The sequence below is a fragment of the Onychomys torridus genome, chromosome 2 (assembly GCF_903995425.1).
Source record: "Onychomys torridus chromosome 2, mOncTor1.1, whole genome shotgun sequence".
NCBI lineage: Eukaryota > Metazoa > Chordata > Mammalia > Rodentia > Cricetidae > Onychomys > Onychomys torridus.
The window spans coordinates 75,328,672-75,355,462 of record NC_050444.1 but is presented as its reverse complement, the minus strand read 5'-3'; the positions used below and the strand labels follow the sequence as shown (position 1 = coordinate 75,355,462).

The following is a 26,791-nucleotide window of genomic DNA, read 5'->3' as shown; positions in this document are numbered from 1 at the left end:
GAAAAAGGTGGGACATGGCTGAATTTCCAATCACATATCCACTGTTCATGTCTTGTGTGGCTTCTCAGGCCTAAACAAAGCTTATGGCTAACCTCCACTGGCCTACTTTCTTTGTTATTGTATAGCAGTGCCTGTACACATTTCTCCGGCCTGAAAGCAGAGACTTGGAAACAGCCTGATAAAAGCCAGTCCTGTATTTTATATGGCAGAAGGAACACAGTAAACACATCCCTGCGGAACACTTCCCTTTGTTGACAACCTTACTGTCTCCCCTTAATGCATTGTTTTGAATAGCGAGTGAGTGCCATTTCCCATCATCTAACAGGCAAAACCAACACCACACAGCCGTCACTTTCCTTCCCAACAACTGATCATGCAAAGTATTTAGAGGATTCATGAAACAAGTCAAGACTGACAGCTCAGAGCCCAAGAGCCCTGTGGAAGCTCAGAACAGGTGTGTGGCCAGGCAGCTGGGGTTAAGAGAGGCCCTCTACCTCCCAACTTCACCGTCTCAGCTCCCCCGCCCCCCGTCCATCACCGCATCCCTCTGGGTTAGGACTGAGAAGAGCCTAGACAGAGCCTCCCCTCTGGACTGTTGCCCTGTGCCAGAAAGAACTGGCTTGTTCTCAAGATAGCAAGCGCTTGCCCACTGCAAAACAGCAGTGAGCATGTCAACTCATTTTACTGTTGTCGCTCACGAGGGATTTAGATAGCCAAGGACATACTGGCCATTTCCCCGGGTTTATGGGTCTCCACTCCCCTAGGCCTGCAACACATTTTTGGTTCATGTGTTCACAGTGTCCTGGCATCTGCAAGTGTGGGAAATCCTAAATGAGAGCCAATAGCCCCACAGCTTCTCCCTATTAAAATGTGCAATTGGATTTCACATGTGTGTTTCAAACACCATTCAAAGCATGATTTACAGGCTACTGTCTAGCCCCACAGCTGTTTTTCCATCCTCCAGACTGAGCTGTTTCTAGGAATCCACCACAAGCTGCCTGGCAAATAGTCCTCCTAGCATGGGCCTCCTAAGTCATTCCTGGCCGTGCTGAACAATGTGAGGTCTAACGCGGGGCTTTAGGAAAACACTTATTGAATGCATAAACTATTAATTACTCTTTCCACGCAATTATTCCTTCACAGGAGCAGCCTATTTGATGCCTCCTTTCTGTTCACCCCATGTCCTAATCAACTTTTTTTTTTTTTTTGTCATCACATTAAACTAATCGTGGCTGGCCCTTGGATATGGGTTATTTATATACGTTAAAAACAGTACAGGTCCAAGGAGTTTTGTGTGGGTCTCAGCAAATGGTTACCACCTAGAGCTTTTCACAGCAAATGTGTCCTTTCTCCAGACAGAAAACAAAAAGCACCACTGCATATAGAAAATTATCTTCCTGCAGCTATGTGCTACAGTCACTCAATGTCAGACTGCCCTGTTGCTGAGACACCCGCCCCTCTCCACAGTCCAGCTTCTAAGACTCTGACACCCCCTCTCCCCCCACAAAAAATAAAAAAAAAAAAAAGGTTAGGCTTCTGGCTTAGGGCTGCAGTAAGCTCAGATGTATATGCTGTTGTGTTCTAAGCATTTCATTTTCTGGTGCCTGAGGGCCAGAACAGCCTTGTGTTTATTTAGGGCTGTCTGTGCCTAGACTAGCTTGTAGCTAGTATAGGTTCAGAGAGTTGGCAAAACCCAGCTCTTTTTAGCCTAGGTAGAAAAGAGTGAGTAAGTAGTCTACGGGATCCCCTTATCCTGGGACTGAGACCCAGCTTGCGAGGGAGACAATGAAAGGTTTGATATTGCATGAAATGTCCCAGGAAAAAGCTTTCCTGGGAGTAGTATGTAAGTGGATCAGTTTCACCCAAATGGCTGCAGGAATATAGCTTCCATTTCAGATTAAAAAGAAAAACAATTAATTAAAATTCACATTAGTAAACACCTTAAAACTTAGGTCAAATTTGATTTTGGCCCCTGGTCACAATATACTGCAACCCCCACTCAGCCAGGGAACAGAACCTGAGGGTGAGAAGGGGAACTTCTCCACTCCTTCATGTGTACTCTCCCGCTACCGTAGTTTGGAGACTCTTACTGCAGACACACACAGCACCGACTTCCTTCTGCAATGGAAACTACAGTTGTGTGGCTTGTGTGCTCAGTTCCTCAGAGGCAGAAGAAGCCTCCTTGTTAGTCAGAAGTCCTGAGTCCTCAGTGCTGCTACACTCAAGGGCTTTTTAGTTTATTTGAATTTTGGTCTCAGGGCTTACCTCTCTGTGCTCTCCTATTCACAGACTTCATGAATAAAGATCATTAATTACTGTTTTGATAACCTGAGAATTAGTCTATGTTGACAAGTTGGACTATCAGAGTCTCGGGTCACCCTGACCTCTCCATTTAAGCCCTCATGTGAATGAGCCCAAATCCACACTTGTCGTAAATGGTCCCAAAGACCACAACTGTGATCAGAAGGTGAAAATCCCAAAAATAAAATGGCCGTTCACCAACACTTCCTGTGTGTCAGACATTATAGCAGCCATTTTACATGTGCACCTTGTCTCATTAATCTCTCTGGACAAACAGCTGAGGCTTGCATATGTCATTATTCAACCTCACATACAGGAATAGAAAATAGGACTGTCTAGGGAAACATGACTGCCAGAGGGAGCCGGTTGAAATGCAGGCCTTTGTTCCACTTTCTGTATGCTCAGCTCCTCCCCAGGATGGAATGGTAGATCCTGGGAGAAAGGCCTCCCAAAGCTGGGAGAAGCGTAGACCACAGCGGATACTGGCTCAGACGCACTACAGAAGGTATCACGCATCAGAGGAGGAGGGAGAAGCTTCAAGATCTCCCCCACTCTCATTTCTCCACTAGCATCCTACAGGCATTCTGGGAAAGCTGATTGGTCGATCCAGGTTTCATCAAAACAAGAAGTTGCCCCTTCACTCCCAATGCCATGCCAACTGACTGGCCCCACATCAAGCCTGCCGCTTTGGTCACTGCGCTAGTGAGTGAGCACATCTCTCTACATCTTCCTGCCTGACTTTTGAAGCTAGGACACAAAAGAAGGCAGTTCTAACCCATTTGCCAGTTAATGCTTCCTCGACAAACTTCAGTTATAAGAAAACACTGTCACCCCTAATATATCAGGGGACCCACTCCCACATGAGAGCCCCATTTATTCACTCTTCCCTTCTGTTCTGAGCTTTGGTTAGCTTACATGATTGACACTCCACACACCTCACAGAACACGTTCCTACAACACAGTCACAAAAACAACGTATAGTCTGCCTTGAATTCCATTCCTGTCTCACTAGAATCCACCCTGGGAGAACCCAACACTGGTGTATCCTACCCAGCATGATGCTTTATTGGTATCCATGGACATTATTACCAGGGCACCAGGCACACACGGAGTTTGTGCCCCTTCTTACTCCAGTATCTAGAGTTTTCGTATCTTTTCCTTCATTTGAACCATCATATTTTCATGCAAGAATTTCCTCTAGAAAAAAACAAAAAAATTATCCAGCTCACCCCATCCGACATGGTTGATTCCATCTTAAAAGCCCATCCTTACCATTCGAGTCCTCCACTTCTTCGGCTGGGGTAGCCTTTTGAGAGGAGTGGTGGGCGTGGGAGGAGAGGAGACTGACAATCCGTGGCCGGGGAAGGGTCAGGGCTTTTCCGTGGACCTTGAGGGAGTGATCCTTCAACTGGCTGATTGTCATGGTGGAAAATGAGCACCAAGAACACTTGTAGGCATGTTCACCTAGAAGGAGATGGTGGTGAGGTAGAGAGGAAAGGTGGGAGTCAGGAGAAAGAGGGCTAGAAAGCAAAACCACACCGTTAATTGGCTCCCTCTAGAGATGCTAAGGGTGCTTGGTCTAGAAACCCTCCGAGGTCAACTCCCTGCCCATTCTCACAATCACAGGTCCTACGGAAGAGGCCCTGACAAGCTCCATGGTAAAGCCTCCTGTCCCCGTGTGTCTGTTCCACCTATAACAGTGCAGCTTTGGGATGGTTCCCACCCACTGTGCCACCTAGTTCAGAAAGGGTTAAGTAAACCTCTTCCTCCTTCTCCACACTGCAAAGTGATCACCACTACAGAAAGTAACAAGTTCAATTCTTTATCTCAGTGGCTTTCCCATGCATTCTGTCCCTCCATGGGCGCACTAATGTGTTATTTCTCAATGCTCAATTCTGCTGAACCACATACCTCCTCATCTGACACATTTGTAGCCATTTTCTCCCCACATATATTTGGGGCTGAGGGTAAGATCATCATGAAACCCCATTTCCTATCTAACCAACAGTACAGAAATGGAAAATTGCTTTAGGAGGGAGAATTATATGTGTGAAGCATAAGTGAGAAGGGACCTGTGGATACTGTTTTCAGCATTCAATAAATAATACATTTAAACTGAAATACAGCACAGAAAGCCATGATCAAATTAAGACAAGAGTATGGCTTACCTTTGCTGTAAACCAACTTTCAAGTTCATTACATTTAAAGAATGAAGGTTGTCAGTGAGTTCGTCTGATATCAGACAGATATACACTAGTCTGATCAATCCAGAAATCAATCTCATTTAGAGTAACAACAAAGCAGTTTGGTCCCCAATCTAATAACCCTACCCATGAGAGTCTCTATTAAGAAAATAGCTTATAAGCCATAACCCTAGCATTTGAGCTAAAGCAGGAAGGCTGTGAGTTTGAATACAGCCTGGCTGCAATAGCAAGATACTGTCACAAAAACCCCAATGAGCAAGGAAGGGAGACAAGGAGAAAGGGAGGGAGGAAAGGAGAAAGGGAGGGAGGGAGGGAGGGAGGGAGGGAGGGATACACCCTTAATACAGAGAAAACTTGATTTGGAGATTAGTATTATTAACAAACTGGCAAGGTGGATCCATGGGTAAGGCAGGTGAGGGCAGGGCTCATGACCCAAGTTTCAATCCCGGAACCCACATGGTTGAAAGAACTGACTCCTACAAGAAGTCTTCTGACTTACACTTACACACACACACACACACACACACACACACACACACACACTCACACACACAATGGCATACATACAGAGAAAATATAAATAAACAAACTGAAAAAAAATTACTATTTATGCTGGAAAGATATGAAATGACCTAGATTTTGAAACAAAAGAAAACAATTAGACAAATGTAGGTATATCATCTTGATGAACCACCATTAAAATAAATTCTTGAGAACTTGTAATAAAACAGAAAATTAGGGATGAATTGAAACATAAAACATATGTTACACACATTATAATCACAACTGTGGAAAATGATTATAGAGAAAACAGTTGACAGTATCAAATATTAATAGTAGCCTTTATAGTATAGCATTATGGATGACTGAAGAGAATCATTTTGTTTTCAAATTTCCTCCAATAAATATGTACTTTTAAAATGTATTTTCTTAAAGGTGGTATGTTGCTATGTTCCTGAAGCTTGACTTCCTTGACTTGGGGGTCCCCTGCTTCAGTTGCCCAAATACAAGAACTTTAAATGTGTCCCACTGTTCCTGGCTACTTCAAAGTTTATTTTTAAGATTAAATCTAAAAACCAGGAGACATTACTGTCCTCATTAATTTTTTAAAGGTTTATTTATTTATTCTTACTTATGTGTCTATGTGTATGCATAGACATGCATTTATGTGCACCACATGTATGTAAGTACCCACAGAGGCCAGAGGGTGTTAGATTCCCTAGAATTGGAATTACGAGTGTTTGTGAGCCTTGCTGTGGTTACTGAGAACCCAGTTTAGGTCCTCTTGAAGAGCAATAAGTGTTCTTAACCACAAAGCCATCTTGGTAGTCCCTCATAGTAATGTGAGTTTGGTTACATGACTCTTGCTGGGTAGCTATGAGTCCATCTCACAACCTAAGAGTCAAATCCAGATTATACGCCTGGTCCATTGTACCACTTAGCTCTAAAGCACAACAGAGTGCCAGGCATGAAAACACATGCTTGTAATCCCAGGACTGGTGACTGAGGAAATAGGGCTATTGCAAGTTTGAGACCAGCCTGGGCTACACAGTGAGTTTAAGGCCAGCATGAGCTATATAGCAAGACCCTATATATAGACACGAATAAAAATAAAACAATCAATGGAGAACAGACAAATTGAGAGACGTATAGCAAGCATACTGTTTTCTCCAAGCCAAGGTTCTCTCTCTCAGTGGCTCAGAGCCACATCAGTGACCAAGCTCCCACAGTGCACTGATAGCAGAATTATATTGCTTTTATTTTCTTCTGGATATTTCTTCTGGCAAATTATTGAGCACAAGGAGGCTAGCCAGCTTAATCAGCTCTAAGACCATGCACTCAGCTTAGTGCTTTGAAGTTGCAGCATCTGGATTGTTCAGAGACCTTTACCTGGGCCAAAGCCTTCACCTAGCCCCTAACTGGTAAAAATGCTTTTTGACAAGGCAGAAGTCAATGAGAAAAGCTCTCCAGGATTCTGTCCCTGCTCAATAATTTACAATCTGCACTGAGTATTAAAAAGTAAGATGAACTCTGAAGTTACTTATTCCTTGGACTTTAGAAGTTTCCCCAAGACGTAAAAATACTATCAGAAACCAACCTCCATGGCTAATCTCCTTGCTCTAGCTCTGATCCCCAGTGGGGGCTTAGGGCAGTTGTGTGGCTTAAGCAGTTTCATGGCACTGAAACAGCTCAACAGGTCCAGTGCTCACGAAGCAGAGGAAAGACACTGGGTGTGAGTGGGTGGTAAAAGTGAAGAAGCGGGAGCTGGGCAGCTTCTGTAAGACTGTGCAGAGTAAAGTGCTAGGAAAGGCAGAGAGGGAATCACACACACCTACCCTTCTGGAATGCTGTAGGAATGACTACAAGGATGGCTGTCACAGCTTCGTGCACAGCCTGGGACAAATACCACGCAGTGATGGAAACAGTACCGCTCCTGGACACTTGTGAGTCAAGTGAAAATCATGGCTTCCCTAAGGGCATCTCCTGGGAAACCTCATGCTTCCTGAGTTTTCTGTTAGCTTACATTCTATCTCAGTTGTTAGTAAGAGGAGATATATATATATATATTTCTGTGATCAAGCCAAGATAATTCAGAAATTTCTTTTAAAAACAGGAACAGCCTACTCCAAGCTAGTGGGGGCATCAACCGAACAAAACATTGGTGATTACTTTGGTTTTATGAATAAAATTTAATTTTGCATTCTTTTTAAAAGTGAACATGCACCCATCCCAAGAATAAACCATGCTCGTTCGAGGAGACTTTAAGTTTCACTCAAGGCCATGAGATAGCCAACTCAAGAGAAGCAGACCACAAACCCCAACTCACCAGCATGGGCTTTAAGGATGTGTGTCTTCAGCCGGCTGTTGTAGGAGGACTTGAAAGAGCACAGTTTGCAGCGGAACGGTTTGTGGTGTCCATGATGGGTCTGCATGTGGCGATCCAAGCTGGAGATGAAAGAAAAGAAAACCAGGATTAACAACCGCAAACCTTTCCCACTGCCCCTCTAAGCATCAGACTTGTAAGCTGTTCCAAGTCCCCCTGTTGCTTTCTAATGACAATGTGCACCATTACCAGAAAATAAATAAATAGGCCAAGTTCTGAATCATAACAGGAGGGAAATCTGGGGGAAGCGGTTAAAGGATCTTTTTAGAAGTCCGATGTGGTTGCACGTAATTATAACCCTAGTACTTGGAAGGTAGAAGCAGGAACATCAGGAGTTCAAAAGCAGCCTTGGCTATATCACAAGTTCTAGGATAGCTGCATGCATGAAACTAGAGGGGGGTGGGAGACAGAGAGAGAGGGAGGGAGAGACAGAGACAGAGACAGGTCATTTTGGATTGAGAGATTAGGTTCATAATAACAGGCATAACAGATCATGTTTTTTCTCTTCTCGTAGCATGGATCGCTGGAAGGTGGTAATCTGAACACAGAAGGTTTTTCTGCCCAGCTAGTAAGAGTTGTCTATCTAACTCAGAGAGAGATGGGTGAGGGTGAGGGGAGGTGGGATAGTGGGAGGTTGGAGGTTAGAGAAATCTAGCAAGGGTTTTTCCTCCTCACATCATTCATTCTGCTTTCATCAGGAGCAGGAGGGACAGACGAGTTCCAAGTACCTGACCTGCTCACGCGAGCTGCCTCATGCCCAGGATCTGTACCAGTACAAAGCACAAAAGTGCACATGTTACGAGGAACCAGGAGTTCAAGGAAGGGGTGGGCCACAAAGCCTTTCTCATAAGTACAACCACAGCCGCTGCACGTCACTCTTCCAGAAGCAGTTTATGAGGACATGACTTCATTAGAATGAACCCCTAGTACTTAATAATTATTAGTCTGAAAAATAATAAATCTAACCAACAAGGTGTAGGATGTTCTCCTTTATACAGTACCCTAGAGATCTACGTTCCATTCTCAATGACTCCCATGGAACTGTTACTGCTTACCACTGAAACATGTAATGTTCTGAGCTCCACAGCTGCACTACCAATTGCCTCCGGTCAGCTCCTCCTGGATGTCCCTTAGCTAGCCTGCACTCAAGCTGCGCCGCAAAATATACAACCCCAGCACACATTCCCACAAAACCGATTCTCCTCATTTCTGCAAGTGGCTCTGCCATACTCTCAGCCAACCAGACTCCAGTCTGGATGCTACTTCTGCTTTGGTGTTTGGCCTTCACTGATTCATTCCTGAAACCAGTCCCCTAACTTCTTAAACGAGCTCCTATTATTTCTCTTAAATTGATCTCCCTGGCTGAGAGTCAGACTGCTGAGACAGAATCCTAGCTATTTACTTATGAGCTTGTGGCCCCAGGAAAACTATTTAGTCTCTTTAGGCCTCACTTTTCCCATCTATAATATGGAGATAATAATGGGGCCATAGCTCATAAGGCTGTTTTGTAAATATAAAGAGGTAATAATTGAAGAGACTTAAGATACAGCCTGCTATATCAGCAGGTACAATAATTGTTAGTAATTATGAATATGTTACTCCTTCCAGACTCTTCCTTTTGCCAGTACTGTCATTATAATGCGCGACTTCCTGGCATCTGATGACATCTCAATAGGATGTCTATTTAGGTAGCCAGGAGATAACTTCCATTATTCCTTTCACATAAGTTAAGGCTTATTTAAACCAGCAGCTAGGCCTCGGTAAGGTTGACAACGTCTGCACCTTGGGCCCTCTATTTCTCTCTACCCTGACTCCTCAAACTACACCGGTTCCACCTTCCCATGGTAAGACTTGACTCAATGTTCGTAACCTATAAAACCTTCCTAACTCTCCCAAGCAGAGGGTGCATTGCCCTTTGTTAAATCTCACTAAAATCTCTTTTTAGACAGTGTAACTTATTTTGCCCAGTCACTTTTTTTGTTATTCCTTTTTATAAGCCAGTCATACCCTGCTCATCTTCATAGTTTCCCAAGACATAATGCCAGGCGTAAGTTATTTTTTTATTCAAAATAACTTACTGGGGCCTCTATGTATTATGCAGTGTGGTTTAATACTTGAGGAATTGAAGAGAACAGCAGTTTTAATGCTGCAGTATAGATTAGATGTTAGGCTCTGGATCAGAACAAAGAGTATATGTCTTCTATTCTACTCTCCAGAGAAACATGGTCTCCTCCTGCCTGTGGTAGCTCTGTACTGTCTCCTTGAAGCAAGCAAACCTCACTCATTTTCAGTTACAACAGAAATAAACAGTAAGCTAGCTACCTTCAATATTCTGCCAGTCTTAAGAGGAAGAATATTTATGTGATAAAAAGCTGACTCTTCTCAGAACTACCCAGCCCCTGCTTCTCATCACTCCAAGTTCCCACTTTCAAAGCTGTGGTGAGCGATGGGACATAAGACATGGCTGCTTCTTAGCCTCCCCAGATTTTTAGCAATTTGTAAGGAGGGGGAGGGAGAGATATAGATAGATAGATAGATAGATAGATAGATAGATAGATAGATAGATAGATAGATAGAGAGAGAGAGAGAGAAAGAGAGAGAGAGAGAGAGAGAGAGAGAGAGTTTAGTCGTGCCTTTGCCAAGGCATGCATAAGGAAGTCGGGACACCATGTGCACAAGACAGTTCTCCGAACTTCTCCATGTGAGTCACAGGAACTGAACTCAGGTTGCCAGGCTTGGCAAGAGGTGCTTTTCCCCACCCCTCCACCTTGCTGGTCCCCAAGCACCTCCTCTGGATCCATTGCCTCATTACCTTCCAATGACTCTTTAGTCGTGCAGGTTAACAGGACTCATTTGCCCACTTTAATGCCTCGGCTTTCCAAACAGAACTTGACTTCTTCAAATGATACTTAATTTTTGGCTAAATATTTGGTGGATCTAGCAGTAAAAACATCTTCCTTGGGGTAAACCATAACAATTCCACAATTTCTCAATGTTTAAATGCCAACGTTGGCCAAATCTAATGTCATCTCAGCAGCACTACCGCTCTTAGTCCCATCTTATAGGTGACAAGAGTGAGGGTCAATGTCTCCCTATATTTGGAGACACCTTAGCACAGGTGGGAGGCGTGAGCTGAGCTTTCAGAATCATCTGAGTGTCTGGTTCCTGCTGCGGTTTACCCGTCTCCCCGGAAAGTATCTCCTCCCAATACCGAGGTCGAACGACCCAGTGACACTTACTTGTGTCTGAAAGCAGAAACAAAGGAGCAGTACTGGCAGCTGTACTTGTCCTCGCGGGTGAACATGGCCAGGGCCAGGTGGCTCCTCTCATGAGAACGCAGCCCCTGCATGGACATCAGGACTCGGTCACATTGACTGCAATGGTATCCCCCCGGCCGGGTTTCATCCTCCAACATTCCATCAAGCAAGCAGTGTCCACCATCCACCCGGCCCACCAGGGTGCCACTGTCGTCTCTGGCTGCTTCCATTCCATCCAGGAACAAGTGGGAAGGGTCTTCAGCCTCCTGCTAAGAGAACCACACACACACACATGCCCCACCAACAAAATAAATATCCATGGTAACTACCCCAGCTTTCTTCTTTTCCCTTCATACTCCCAAGCTCGTCAGTATTTCCTGTCAGTGTTCTCTTCCCTGCCTCTCTGGCCACGGTAGAGGAAGGGCAAGCTTGGGTGTCATTTCCTTCACAGTAGTGTTGGTTTGAGGGGTGACAAAATTTAGAAATAGAGAGCCTAAGACATGTGGCATGGGCTTTCGCAGTCTGAAGACAGTTCATTCATTACCAGTCTTAGAAAGAAAATTGAAATTGTGATCTCATCTATTCCAAAATAAAGTTGGATTAGGATTGTAGCTCTGATAGAAGGAAGGAGGGAAACTGGAGGAGACAGGTGGGGAGGGGAAGGGAAAGGAGGGGAAAGGAAGGTCTAGCTGTGGTGGTTTGAATGAGAAGGGCCTCCATAGGTTCATATATTTGCATTCTTAGACCTAATTGATGAACTGTTTTGAGAAGGATCAGGAGGTGTGTCCTTGTTAGAGGAGGTGAATTGCTAGGGACGGGCTTTGATGTTTCAAAAGCTCATGTCAGGACCAGTCTCTCTCTCTCTCTCTCTCTCTCTCTCTCTCTCTCTCTCTCTCTCTCTGTCTCTCTCTCTCTCTCTCTCTCTCTCTCTCTGCCTGCCGCCTATGGATCAGGATATAAATCTCTGAGTTACTTACTTCTCCAGCACCATGCCTGACGGGACTCCATCACACTCCCCATACCCACCATGATGATGGACTAACCCTATGAAACTATGAGCAAGTCCCCAGTTAAATGTTTTCATGTATAAAAGTTGCTTTGGTGACGGTGTCTCCTCACAGCAGCAGAACTGTAACTATGACACTAGCTGTCTAAGAACCTTGGGCCATTTGCAACTGAAGCTGAGCAGAGGTCTTTGCTCCCTGCCTCTATCTTGCAGATAAAAATGCTACCTCCAAATGAAGGTTAATGTGCGATTAATTCCAAAAGTTAAAGAGCAGTCTGAGTCTTACATTATCAGCTTTTAAAGTAGCTCTTTGGCTAGGAAGCAAGCCTGGGACACTGCAGTCAAGTACAAGCTATGTCCCTTGTCTCTGGGCTGCCAGTGTTCTCATCAAAGATGACAGTCCAGTGTCCAAGAAAAGATGAGCTTTACCTTCAGAGTAAACAGGACACAAAGGTCAAGAAAGAGCAAATAATAAAAATATGTTCCAATATCCAGATAGAAAGGGCAGAAACCTGAATGCATTTCTGTGTTCAGAAGGGGGAGGTACCTAACTGAATTCTAGAAGGAATGGTGGAGAATTAGCTATTGAGAGTAGCTGCCATTTGGATTATGATATTCAAAACAGATAGTCCAGTAAAGGTGGGGTGGAGGAAGACACTGGCTGGTAGCATATGGGAAGAAGTGTACAGGAGACAAACCAGGTCTTAAACACTTTTAGTTCTATATTTGATCAGTGTCCCTTGCACACCTTGAAGAACCTAGAAAGAAGAAAAAAGCTGATTTTCCTGGACTGCATGCTCAGTCAATGACAGTAGGAATGAGTCGGTGGGAGGCCCAGACGACGGGAGCAGAGGCCACTCAGTTCCTCCCATGAGCTCTGACAATTCAGAATGACGATGTAGTGACAATCAGCATGAAGAACGTGACCCCAGGCCTCCTGCATGAGAATGGAGGACCATCTTTGTCCACTAAACTGTCCCCCAGAATCAGAAACCAGATCAAAACCAAACCTTTCCCTGAACAGAATGATGCGGAAGGTCCAACCTGCAAAGGGATCAAAACAAGCCAAAGCCAGCCAAGCATAACTCAAGAATGCCCGCATCCCAAGTCACACTCTGCCTGGCGCTTCAAGTAATGGGTTAATAAATAACTCAGATATGTGTGTGCGCACGTGTGCGCACATGCATGCGTGCGCGCACATACACACATACACACACACACAGAGCGGTACCTGGACCTTCCCCTTCTCACCTTCACGGCCGACACAGATGGGACGTTGCCATACTGGACATGCTTCCGGAGGTGGTTGCAGATGGCTCGAAGCGTTGGGTGCACTTCCACGCAGAATTTACACTTGTAGCCCACCACTTTCCTCTCCTTGATCTTTGGCACCTCTTCTAAGTTACCAAAAGGCTGGTAAAATACAGTAATAGCCATCAGTACAGCACACCCTCCCTCAAAGGCAGGCATTTTACTCTTATAGTTTACTGGATGTTGTATTTTAAAGAGGATTAGCCAGTTAAAAAACAAAGAAGACAGAGGCAAATATTTATATATATCCACTTCATCAGTCACGACACATTGCCTACTAGACGCAGTCTGTGGAACCCAGTTAGTCTCCGGCTGGTGAGGAGAGATTTCTGTGAAGCCCATAGTCACTGCTACTAAGTTATCTGGCTTTCAGACCAGTTTTGACTACACAAGTGAAATGTTACACAGCTATTCCTTTAATGAACTTCTTGATTAAAAAAAAAAAAAACAAAAAACTATTCCTTGAGATGTTAAGGTTCCTGAAGCAAACACTGGAGACCAAGCCATAGCTGAGAAGGGCTAAGGATACCAAGAAACAGCCCACAAATGCCCTAGGAAAATCAAGCATTGTTGTCTAACTAGGCTTCAGTATACACTACTTGGCAAGAAGACATACACAGAAACCACCCCAAACCTCCCCTGGGGAGCCATGGGAAGAGTCAGAGGGAGAAGGGGAGGGGAACAGGACCATGGAGTAGGGTGAGTATAGAATGGGAGATAATCAAGCTCGAAATGTTTAATTGACTTATTGAGCTCTCTGGCAAGCTAAGTCACTAGGAAGCCTGCAGCAGTTTGGCTGGCAACGAAGGAGTGCGTGTGGGCACCAGTGATGAGAGAGAGGCCTCCTGGGGGAAGGGAAATCAAAACATGTCCTTACCCTCTCTTGTTTGAAATCTGCAAAAGCACCATCTGCATATTTCTGCTTGCTCAAAAGCTGTTTCCTCCTCTCCTGACGTTTGGCACGCTTCTGGAATTCCTCATTGTGAATGTTCAAGTGTGAGGTCAGCTCGGCTGTGCTTTGCAATTTACTATCACAGTGCTTACACTGGAAGGTGGAGTTCTGGAAGCGGGGGCCACTGCCGAGAATGATGAAGTCCCTCTTGAGGTCCCGGCTGTGGTGGTCTGTGTAATGCATGCACAGCAACTCTGCCGTGCTGAAGGACAGCTTGAAGCATTTGATGCAGCGGAATGGGAGCCACTCGATGTCCTGAGCTTCGCCCTCCACCTCGGCTCTCTCAAAGTTGCTTCTCTCTTCTTCTTCCATCAATGGGGGTTTCTCATGTTCGTCTGCATAGACAGCGGTGAAGTAGCCCCCCAACTTGCTTGCATGCTGCTTCTTTGGGAACACCCCTGGGTGGCGCTTCATATAATGGGACACGATGCCTTTCTTGCTGAAAGATTGGAAAGAACATAAGGAGCACTTTTTCTTTTCCACAGCCCGCCGTAGTTCCTCACTTAGCTGAGGGGAGTCATCTTTGGGTGGCGATGGGATGATCACCTTGTTGGGTTTGTCACTGATGGTCCTGGAGGCTGCAAGGCAGTGGGTGTAATACGCGTCAATGTCGTGGCGCTTCTGGTAGTGGGCTGCCAGTCCCTTGCGGATGGGGTTGGTGTAGGCACACAGGGCACACTTGAAGAGATTGTTCTTGCCCTCAGGCTGGGCACGGACATTATTGTGCTTGATCCGGTAGTGTCTGGCAATGCCCTTCCTCGTGGAACAGAAGTACTTGCAGAGCTGGCACCGGAACACAGTGTGGGAGACCAGATGCGAGGTAGAGAAGTGAGAAGTAGACATGGGATCCTCTCCCACCTCCTCCTCAGTCACTGAGACCTGGGAGGGGCTCACTTCAGTGGTTATCTCAGGTTCGAGGGTGACTGGCAGCTTTGGGGGAGATGGGGAAAAGACATCAAACTCGGGCTGGTTGTGGTACTTCTCATAGTGGATTTTGAGTTTCTCTAGAGTGCCATGTGTATACGGACACAGCTTGCACCGGTAGGCACCATACCCTTGTTTGAAAATCCTGCTTGTCTCCTCCACATCATTCTGGGATAGGTCAGCAGACTGCTCCACATCATGCACAAAGTCCTCAGCGGTCACCTTGATGGCCGGGTGTCGCTTCTGGTAGTGTGTCAGGACGCCATGGATGCGAGTGTTGATGTATGGACAGTGCCTGCATTTGTAGACGGCGCCTGGGTTGATGTCAATATCCTGTGCAAAATCAGCAGCCTTCACTTTCATGCCAGGATGCTTCTTCCCATAATGGGTGAGGAGGCCATGCAAGTTGTTGTACTCAGACTGGCACACTGTGCATTGGTAGGGGGTGGAAGATATGGCAGGGTTAGCTGAAGCCAGATGAATGCTTTTCTCTGGGGAAAGTCTTACATCCTCTGGGCACTCAGCTTCCTGCTCAGGGAGGGGGGTGGGCATACTGTTTTCACAATTTACAGGGCCTATCAACTCTTCAGGTGCAAGGATGGCCTTGTCCACACCATCTTTCTCCTTGATGATATCCAGCAACACAGATTCATCACCATTCATGGCCCAGGGGTGGAATGCTTGGTAATGATTGGTGATGTCCCAGATGGAGACAGCTTCAAAAACACAGTCCCTGCATCGGTATGTTTTGGCTTCAGCTGACATGGTGAGAGTGGGAGAGGATGGGTCTGGCCCAGCCCAGAGTTTGGTAGCCATGTAGGTGTAATCTACATAATGCTCAGGGTGCCTCCTTTGATAATGCAGGAGCAAACCACTTGGCTCCATGTGGGAGTAGATGCACCACTCACAGTGGTAGCCAGCTTCTATTAAGCCATCCAGAAACGCCCATCGCATGATGGACGTGACTGTGGCCTTCAGGGCAGGGTGGTCTTTCTTGATATGCTTCCTCAGTGCATAGAAATAAGGAGAGGTGTACGAGCACTGCCTGCATTTCAGCGCTCGAAGTTTCGTTTTGTCCCGTTCCATACCAGAAGCGGGGAGGAGCACACAGCCGGTGGGCTTCTGGTTTCGGTCACAGAGGCTTCTGATGGTGGCTGTGTGCTGCCTGATAACATCTGCATTGGCCTTGAAGTCCCGGTGCTTCTTCTGGTAATGAATGAGGACCCCTTTGACCGTCCGGTTCCCGTAATCACAGTGCTGGCAGAAGAACATCTCGGTCTCCACAGGAGGGCAATCTGTCTCTGAACTGCTCCGGTTCAGCGGCATGGGGGCAGGAGGCCGAGGGGAATCTTGGAGCCCTTCGGTCCCTCTCATCATGGCAGCTGTGGGAGGAGCCTGTCTGATATATTTGGCAGTGACCTTTATTTCTGGGTGTCTTTTCTGGTAGTGAACAAGCACCCCCACAACTGACCGATTGCTGTAGGAGCAGTGTTTGCAGTAGTAAAGCTCAATACTGAGGTCTGGTGGTGGGGGCTGTGGGGGGGGGGGGGAACCCATGTTGGACATTTTGGGAGACAATGGAGCACCCACCTCAAATGATAATTGGGAAAGGGCAGAGCCTCTGTCCACAGACACCATGCGCATGGTTTTCTGGATCCTAAAGTACGAGGCCTTTTCTTCAGGGTGTTTCTTCTGATAGTGAACCAAGACAGAGTGCATGTTGGGGCTTGCAAACGAGCAAACATCACAATCATAAACGACAACGGTGTTGACTGAAGGGTCCTTCTGGTTTTCACATTCTGGAGTAAAGGTCTTGGGAGAAGTAGTTTTGTTAAATGTAGCTGGCATACCACCACCACGAGCCACGGGAGTGGATGTCGCCATGCTCTTGGGAGCCGAATTCAGAATCTCCCGCAGGGTCTGAGACTCAGCATTCAGCCCTTCCTGCTGCTCCACAACATAGCTTGAAAATATCATGGCATTGTTGATTTTCACCGTGGGATGCATTCTTTGGTAATGTGGCATCAGGCTTCTGACATTTGGGCTTGTGTAGGAACAAAACCGACATCGGTAGATCAGGTCTGAATGGTCAAAGTTGAGAACATTCATGGCCTCTGGGTGATGTTCACCATAATGCTGCTGGAGGTCTTCAAAGTTGGTGTAGTCGATGTAGCATTCCAGGCACCTGTACACTGCACTGTGGTCATTGGGGTCCAAGATATACCTAAAGCTGAACTTAATGTATGGGTGCATTCGCTGATAGTGTGTGCTAACACTCCGGGCAGACTTATTATTAAAGTCACAGTGTTTACAATAGTAAAGCCTTCCAGAGTCACCAAAATCCGTATTTTCGTTATTATGTTCCGTCCCATAGATAGGGGGTTGGGTGTTTAGCAGAGCCGCATTGGACACTTGATGATCTTTCATGCTTGTTGAAGAGCCATAATAATCCTCTTCATCTTCAGAAAGCGTGAGTTCAATCTCGGCCCCATTGGTGGCATTGTAATCATGGGTGATACTTCTGTAGTTGGGCTCTTTTTGGGACTCACTGGTGTCTCTGGCCCAAATCTGTTGGGCTGCAAAGGAAGTGGGAACCTCCATGATGGGTTCTGTTGGCTCTTCTTCCCTGTCCAGCTCAACCTCTATCTCTACTTCATTGTCATCCTCTTCCTCCTCATCATCCTCAACATTGATGATCGCATCTTCCTGCAGTTTGGTTTGGTTGATTTTGCTCTGCAAATTGCTCGCTATCTCGTCAATCCTTGTTCGCTTCTTCACAGGCGATAAATCAAGAGGAAAGTCATTAGCAAGCTTCCTAGAGGCCTTAGCTACAAAGTTATTCTTGGAGGACAACCCAAGAATTGAGGTCTGACTTTTCTTCACAGTGTTGCTGGAAGAGGGGTGGCTCTCTGTCTCGTTTTCCAGGGGTAGGCTTGAGGGCTGACCCTCGAATTTTGGCAAGTTGTCGCAGAATGAATGCTTGTGCTGCTGATGGACTCTTAGCCCTTTGAGAGTCATGGTGGAGTAACTACACATGGTGCACTTGTAAGGGTGCAAGGGTGGGACCTGTGTGGGTGGCTGTGGCTGCTGCGTTGGTGGTGGTGGCTGCGGCTGAGGTGGCACCTGGTGTGGTGACTGCAGCTGCGGCGGTGGCTGCTGCAGTGGCTGTGATGGTGGCGGTGGCGGCGGTGGTGGCGGAGGTGGCTGTGGTGGCTGCTGCTGCTGCAAGGAATCCAACATGACTCCCGACTTCCTACCATTGATGCTGGAGCTCTCGTAAGATACCATACCTTCATTCAAAGAGGCAGAGAGGCTTTCGCTCTGAGAATTCACAGCATCCCAATCTGACGTACCCGTGTGACACTGTTTATGAGCCCCAAGTTTTAATGAGCTCTTACAAGTAAATGGACACTCATCACATTTGTAGACAGCTGTCTTTCCAGATAAGTGGATGTTTTCTATGTGGCGGGAAATGCTGCGCCGATGCATGGTGAGGAAAGGACAAAAGGGACACTGGAACCTATTCATGAACCTTCTAAATGGAATCCCCTTGGTCTCTAACAGTTTGTTGCCATCAGAGCCCATCAGCTGCTCTGCAGACAGGCCTGATGCCTGGTGATCCATAACACTTAAACCGTTCTCACTGTCTATCTCATTTAACTCCTCATCAGAACTAGAGTCATTCAGCATGCTGTTAGTGTCCAGGTCAGCAGACGAATTAGTCATGTCAGACATTCCATAACGGGACCTTTCTGTCAAGTTCACAAGGCCAGAATTATGAGGTGACTTCGGCTTCATCTGAGGGTAAGACATAGAAGAAAACTTGGAAGCTGAAGAAGAATTGGGTCTCATGATGGAGTTGCTGACGGAGCCCCTGAAATTGGAGACATTAGTGTTGGGCATCTCCCGGCTTGCAGCATTCATGGACATGTAGGGGGAGGTGGACGTGGGGCTGGGTTCGTTATTGTTCTGCACTTCCGGTACATTAGTCCCTTCTTGCTGCTGCCTGATACTAGAAAGGATCTTGACCATGCTTCGGTGTTTCTTCATCATGTGATCACACCAGCGTTCTCGGCGGGGGGTTTGGTAGCTGCACCACTCACAACAGAAGTTGCCTCGAGACTTGGTCAAAGGCTTGACCATGGATTCTAAGATGCTGCGCTCCACAACCTCTGCTGGTAGTTCCTTGCAGGGGTCCTGCAAGGACACAGGTGGAACCACAGGGTCTGGCAGTGGGGCAGGAGCAGGTGGTGGCGCGGTGGTCTCCTTCAAACTGTTTTTGTGGTACATCTTCTGATGTTTAATTATCCTTGCCCTCCGAGGTGACTTGTATGTGCAAAACTGGCAAGAAAAGACCTTTCCAAATCCTTCGTGCATCATGATATTATAATTTAAGGATCCTGGGACAGGAGGTCCTATTGAACTCCCTTCAGCTTGAGCTCCATGGACCTTCCTAGAATGTTCTATGAGGAGATTTTTTGACCTGAAGTAGCGTACGCAGAACTTGCACTGAAAAAATTTGTTGGTTGGTTTGGGATTAGGGGCAATATGCTGACCGTAATATCCTGGACTGTGGCCATAGTAACTTCCGCTCCCCAATGCAGCTGCACTTTGACCTAAAGAGAATATTTAAGAAGAGTAAAATGAGAAAAGTAGAGCAAAAGAGAATATAATATGCATCCACACAAACTGGCACAACTGCAGTTATTCTTCACTAATAAGCATCACAGTCAACAGGCATGATGACTCAGGATGCAGCCCGGAAGACTATCCACAGAGCACTAATTATGAAGATGTCATAGATAGCTTTAGGTACAGAATCAAGACAACTTTCATCAACTGTAGGATTTATTCTAGAACTTTCCAATGTAAGATACTTTGTTTTCAAAATTAAAAGTATGAAACACAGGGATGCTAAAAGGATTATCACCTAAGATAACTAAGAGAAAAATGATATCTAACAGTGAAAATAACTTGCAGGGAATAAGAAAAGTACAGAAGCCACACATAAGAACTATGGTCAAAGTAATAATAACAACGAAAGAGCAATTAAGCTTTATCCAACATGTAAGTTTAGTGTAGAATTACCTGATAAATCTTCTGCAATCACAAACTCATCCTTTATAGAAGAAAACTCCACCTCTGTCTGATTACTTGCATTCATGGACCTGGATGGTGGCTCCTCATCATTGTCTTCTGCAACATCAGTGGGCTGCAAGAATGCTGTGTGGACATCCTGGATGTGCGCCTTGAGATCTTCATAAGATGGGGCCCGGAAGTCACAGCCATCACACTGTAGCACCTCCATGATCAGGGGCTACTGCCCTCTCACATCAGGAACCTGAGGCAGAAGTCAGAAGGAAGCATCAGGAGGAATGCACTCACCACAAACCTTGAGTGGCTACAGCTGCTAATGGAATAAACCCCAACATCAGTCCATTTCTCCTGCTCCTCTCTGCCAACTGGAACACTGGCCAAAGAAAGGCAATCAGACATAATAGAGAGAAAGTCCTTGGCTTCCCAACTTCAAAGGAAAGAAAATCCAGATAAATGTTTTCTGGTTTGATAGATCTTCAAATGCCACTTGTCAAGGAAACATTAATACTTCAAAAGTTTGTACAGCTTTTTGAGTTTCTCCACCACATTCAGAATTCTAGGTAACTTAATATTGATTCTGATTTCTCCTTGGACCTTTTCTTTTTGAACTAGAATCATCTCGGAAAGAAAGAGAACATACCCAGAGAAGGGCAAGGAAATTTCCATTTCTTTTATCCACTTCCATATTACTGCATTAGTGTTTTAACACCAAATGGTAATAGGATTGATTCTTAGAAACCGCTGTGGCTTTTAGTATTGCTTTTATTATCTTAATAACTTTATTGATACTGGGGTTCACATCTTTCTTCCTTTCACCAAATAGTGTGGCTCTCCCCCATGAGGTAAGTGGTTATTTGCTCTTTTACTACCTACCAATTAAAACCTAACAGCTTCACCAGTCTAATTAGGTCATAAACTATTTCTCATGAGATTTCCAAGCAACCAACTTTAGATGACAGTCGAGTCTGGTTTAAGACTGTACTTTGGTACTTTGGTACTTTGGTTTGCATTAAGACCACAGAAGCTAGTAGTTCTGAAGAGGCTTCTGGGGTCAGGGCTTTCCTTTCCACTCCTTTCCCCATTTACAAACAGGAAGTGTATACTTGGATACAAAACAACAACAAAATCAACCTGTGAGCCTGGTGAGGAGTAAGGCAAAGCATGGTCCCTTTGCCTTATTCTGTAATTCACCATGTGACTGAAATCTATGGAAAGCTTCATGCTAGCTCCATGGAGAGTCCCACTCTGAAGAAGTCAGCATATTGGGAAGGTGTGGTTAGTTCTTCCTATGTTACTATTTACTCCTGCGTGGAGGTACCCAGGTAATGTCCAAATGAATCAGTTAGTTCATGAAGTGCATCACAAACCCAACTAAGCTATTGTACTCTAGAACCAAGTGTCTTAAGAATTCCAGTTGCAGCCAAATCTTTTTATGATACAATGTTCTATACCTCTTATAAAAGTCACGTGGTTTCTGTTGGAGGAACAAAGTCCAGTAATAATATGTCAGTGGAGTGCAAGGAGCCATGGCATGAGATTATCTATGACAGAATGCTTCGGCCGGTAGCCTGCTAAAATAAGTTCTGGCGAAGTCCAGCTCTGGACAGAGCTTTGCAGAGTGAGACAGAGATATTTTCCCTCCTCTTCTTTCACCCAGCAATTTATCCTGTTTCAATAAACATTGAACTGGGCACCAGAGTCCTTTCGGCTAACTAAGTCTCAATATTCCAGATACACAAGCTTTTATGTCTGAGCACCAGCCTAAATTGTGTGGAAGAGGTTGCTATCAGCTCTGGATCAAATTACAGCAGTCACTGAGGCCCCACCCCACTTCTCCTTTCGCACAGTCCATTAGACCTGAAAACAAATTTTTCCATGGTGCAGACGACTCCTGCATTTAGAACACTTCACAGAAAAAAAGCAGATCATCCAGTGCGCACTCCCCATCCCCCAAGCTTAGTCCTTTCATCTCAGCCAAGCAAGCCACAGCTCTGCTGAATGTGTTTATCACACTTGCAGGAGATAGGAGCCCCTGCGTCACGAAGCTCTAAGACTCACTAAGCTGCCCTAGTCCTCTGAGCTGGAGGAGCAGCCATTTTAGCTCAGAGCCTCTCCTCCGTGCACAACATGGCTTCTCTTGGATTCTGCTAGGCTGACAATCACAAGAGAAATGCTACAAGGGCGGGCCGGGCTCCTCCTAAACTCTACTCTTCCCAACAAAGATTAACTGTTTCCATTTCTTCCCGAAAAGCAGCACCTTTCTCCTCCTCAAATGTCATTCACCAACATCTCCAAAGGTTCTTTTATTCCATGATTGATAGGCTGGTCCGTTAGTCCCAGCAGAATATTGGTTAGATCAGGACGTCCCTGGACCAGATTTAGGGGTGTCCTGGAGAGGGGACCTCCAGAATACCTTGGTTTCTTGGGAGTCGTCTTTCCACACACAGAAGACATACCATCCGAGGCTGCTAGCCAGATTCCAAAGTCGAATGACCTTTGTTAATCACCAGCCAGTCTGTCTGCATCAGCAGACCCTGCCAAAAGACACACCCTTCAACACAAAGGCTGTAGCTATTCCTTTTCAAAGAGGTTCTGTGAAGGCTCCATTGTGCAGCTCAGAGGAAAACAAAATCCCTTCCCTTCCAAACTTCAAGCCTTTAGAAATAATGCAACAAAGGGCTTTCTGCTGTGTCTCTTTTGGAGACTTTGAGCCTGGTTTGCGGAAAAACATCCACAAAAATGGCCCACAAAAAAATGCTTGCACCAGGAGAGCAGAGCACCTTCAGCATTGAGGCAGTCCAACCTAGAGATGAAGTTCGTCTCTCCACACACTCCTCTAATATCTTGGTGTCTTCTGAAGCTGTTATCTATCAAGGATGCTAACCTCATTGGATGCAAACACTAACAGTCTCCTTGTTCTGCCTCAAAGGAGATTAAAGGGTTATGAGATCAGAAGGAAAAAAAAAAAGAGCCACTGATTTGGAAAAAGAAGAGATGATGAAAGTGATTTTCTAATGGGTTCTAGCTTTAATGTTGTTGCAGTCTTGACCTCAAAAATAGCTCAGAGCCTTAGAAGAGGTTAATCTCCAGGCAGCTCCTACAACCACCAGCAGGTAGAGCTGAGTGGCCTTCAATCTGCTGTCTGTATCAGTACTGAAAAGAGGATGCAGCCTACTTGGAAAGCCATTTTGTCTTTGTGTACACGGCTCTCCTGAAGATGCTGACAGAAGAAGGAAACAGAAACCGCTGGCGTGGCCCAAACAATCCAAGTAATTTAATGTATTCGTGAGACTGGAGAAGTACACATGGGCAAAAAAGCATGAACGGGAGAAGTAGGAGAGGCTAGCCACCAAGCAAGCTGGACCTGGGGAGGACCCATCCATCCATCCATCAAGATGTATGTTTCTGGAGCAGAGCGTAACCCTCTAAGAAGCCAACAACATGGAACAAAAAGAGATGATGCCTTAAAGCCTGTCTATCCGGCTGTTTCATCAACTCAGAGGAGCAACAGCTGGAAGACATCAACCTAGGTGTCTGCTATAAAATGGTGATTTAAAGTGAAAAGCCTCACTCTCGTATTTACCTCATTTAATAACACCCGGGATTAGAGATTAACAATCTTTTTCTCACTTACCAAATCAGCACAATCAAGAGAGGTGGAAGTTTCTGAACTAACTGAAAAGAAATGCTATTTTTAAAGGTCAGGAGGTCAATATATGAACCAAACAGACATCCCTACCTCCCACTACTTGCCCCTTCCAGAGCCATATCTCAGGTCCCTCAAGGCCAAATACACTTCCTTTAGATAACCCCATTTTTCTTTCTTTCTTTCTTTCTTTCTTTCTTTCTTTCTTTCTTTCTTTCTTTCTTTCTTTTTCTTCCTTCCTTCCTTCCTTCCTTCTTTCCTTTCCTCCCTCCCACCCTCCCTTCTTTCCTTCCTTCCTTTTCTTGGTTTTTCTAGACAGGGTTTCTCTGCATATCTTTGGCTATCCTGGAACTCACGCTGTAGACCAGGCTGGCCTTGAACTCACAGAGCCTGTCTCTGCTTCCCTAGTGCTGGGATGAAAGCTATGCACCACCAAGCCGGGCTTGATAGCTCTTCTAATGCCATGGGTGATAACACCTGTGAAGTGAGTCGACTTCATTCTAACATAGCCTCCCCCTTCAGTGACCACTTCTCCATACAGGAACCCTTAGACCATCCTAACTCCTCTTCCTCAAACTAGTTTTAACGATTGGCTTCTTCACTCCATACTAAAAGTCTGAGTTCAAAGTGTAATGTTTGGATGAGAAACTCCCAGGTCCACTGTCTATGTTTAGCAATGGCTTGAAGACATACCTGAGAGTGTTCACAGCATGCTAGAGATCTGGAAAAGACACATTGGAATGAGGAAAAGGGTGGTGGGGACACACTCTGCACTTTCTCTATCTCGACACTAATCTGCATTGATCTCATTGCCCACCCACTGGTGCTGAGAACTTGAGGGTCCGCTGTGCCCCAGGTTTCCTCCTGGGGACGAGAAAGCAGTCAAACCTGCGTATCCTTCCAAGCTCACGTGTCACTGGAGATGGGAGGTGTCTTTGCCGCTTCATAGCCTTCTCAAGAGCCTGACACTTGTCCAGGTCAGCTTGGTAAACACTACTCTACTATCTAGCTTGATAGTCAAGAGTATAAGGTGGTCCTCAAGTCAAGGTCCAACTGTCTCCAGGAAGTGACCAAATGAATACACCCAGGCCCTTCCTATCTAATCCTCTTTCTGACCACAGGACTGCAGATCAGAATAAAGCTGTGAAGCCCCACAGCCATGTAATTAAGTAGTAACTAATTATAACCTTCAAAGCCTTGGAGAACCAGATCCAGATATACCAGAAGGCACTTTTCCTCTGTCCACTCCAGAAACCTACTTTTCATTTATAAGACACCGAACTCCCCAGATCTCCTCAGCGACAGTTCTAATGATGGGCTTGAGTTAATACTTGCTATTTGTCCTTGCTTTTCTTACTTTCCTCTGAGTGGAAATGTGAATTATCCAAGGAGAAGATGGGTAATAGAATGAATGCATAAATGTTACAACAGTTGCACCAGAAATACAGAAAAATCAGCGACCTACACACCACCCTGAAAAACTGTCTACTTCCAGGTCAGAGGCTACTCATACAACGAGGTCAACAGGTTAGGAGATGTATTAGGTTGATATTTCTAGTAACAAGACCAGAACCAAAGAATAAAACAGAGAAGTCAAACACTAACTGACAAACTTGTAAATTCAGAGTTGTTATGCTTGGCAATGAGAGCTGTTTTGTATCGTTATTCATCATGTGCTCCTGCTGTGGCCAAAGTGAAAGTTCTACTTCTTTAAAAACCATTTAGAGACTCTTTCTCAACAGTACTTAAATGGAATATGAGGTGGTATCTCCTTTAGAACAGTAGTGAGAGAATGCAGCTAGAAATATAAATATAGACTATCTCATTATACAAGCACATATTTTATATGTACATTATATATATGAGTATGCATTTGTGAACTAGCTCATTTTGTTGGTTTAACTTGATTTCTGTTAGCAAGACCTAGGACAGTCCTGAATCAGTACAACTGGTGTGTGTGCCATTCCCGTGTTAGTTAAGAAAATGACAACAAAGGATTCCAACACCAGCACCTTTCATTGATCCCACAGCATTTGGTAGTAGTATAGATCGGGGCTCAGCATGTGGTGTCTTCAAATGTCCTATCAAATGTTTATACGGTTTGCTACATGATCTAAGCAGTTCTGTGTGCTCTTGGTGATTCACCACATTAACGAAAAGTTTAACTTATCAGGGAGGATAAATAATTAAGGAATTCAGAAAGGAGACACAGCTGTTCTTCAAAAACAAATTTTCAGAAGAGAAAAGACTAATTCGCAGTCACATATATAACCCCAAATATTAAACTAAATATAAACAGTAGCAGGAAATACCATGAGGCCAAATCCTGCCAATGCATGCAGCCTCTGTGGTACATGACCAATCTTGTCCATCTGCAGGACCTTGTACACAAACACAACCTCTAAAGCAAGCAATCTGCAGATTAATAATCCAGTCATCTTCTGGACAAGGATGCCAGTCTCCAAGTTATCTCTTATTTTAGGATTGCTTTGCTGAATAAAGTTTTCAACATTATAGAGTATGCCAGAGGAATATTTCACGGTAAATACCTGTAGAGGCCATCATTAGAATGAGATGAGCAAATCAGGAGATGTAATTTAAGTAGCTAAAAAATGTCAGCTATGTAAGCAAGAAGTGATTCTGGCTGAGCAACCTATTATAAAAGCAGGTAGTGAGTGTCTTGTCCAGAGAGCTACTACAGACCTTGTGGAGAATTCATACATTCCTTTGCAATGATAGAAGGCTAACTGAGGCCAACTAGCCAATAGGCAGTCTGCCAACACTCCTGATCTTAGAAAAGGAAGCCTGTGATTTGGACAAGATGATAAAAAGAGAGAAAAGACAAGAAAAGAAAGGGAGGACACTGGGTGGTATCTCAGCAGCTTTAGACTTTATTGTCTATTGGAGGCAAACTGTAGTTCATCAGGTAACTCTTAATTCTGAGAAATGTCCGGGCCATTTTCTTGAGATGTGGCTTAGAAACAAAAAGAAGATGCCTCTCCCACACTAAAATTCTCAAAATGCAACCAGGTTAAAAAAAAAAAAAAAAAAAAAAAAAAAAACCCAAAAAAACCAAAAGAGCCTGGCTCATCCTGTTCTTTCAAATAATGGGAAAATGTTCTTAGTATCAAATAAACAAATTAGAAGTGGCAAGGCCAGAAGGATTCCCTGAAATGCCATGGGCTCACAGGGAAGATCTTTGAAAACTC

At 45.1% G+C, this 26,791-nt stretch overlaps 1 protein-coding gene across 1 annotated transcript in view; it reads right to left on the bottom strand.

Moving 5' to 3' along the window:
* Positions 1–26,791, bottom strand: part of Znf462 (zinc finger protein 462) — a 132,396-nt gene that overhangs the window by 56,349 nt on the left and 49,256 nt on the right. The window contains 6 exon segments of the mRNA XM_036177382.1: positions 3,574–3,765; positions 7,333–7,451; positions 10,629–10,732; positions 12,904–13,065; positions 13,841–19,455; positions 19,928–20,180. Of these exon segments, the coding sequence (XP_036033275.1) occupies positions 3,574–3,765; positions 7,333–7,451; positions 10,629–10,732; positions 12,904–13,065; positions 13,841–19,455; positions 19,928–20,147 (6,412 nt within the window). The 5' untranslated portion in view covers positions 20,148–20,180.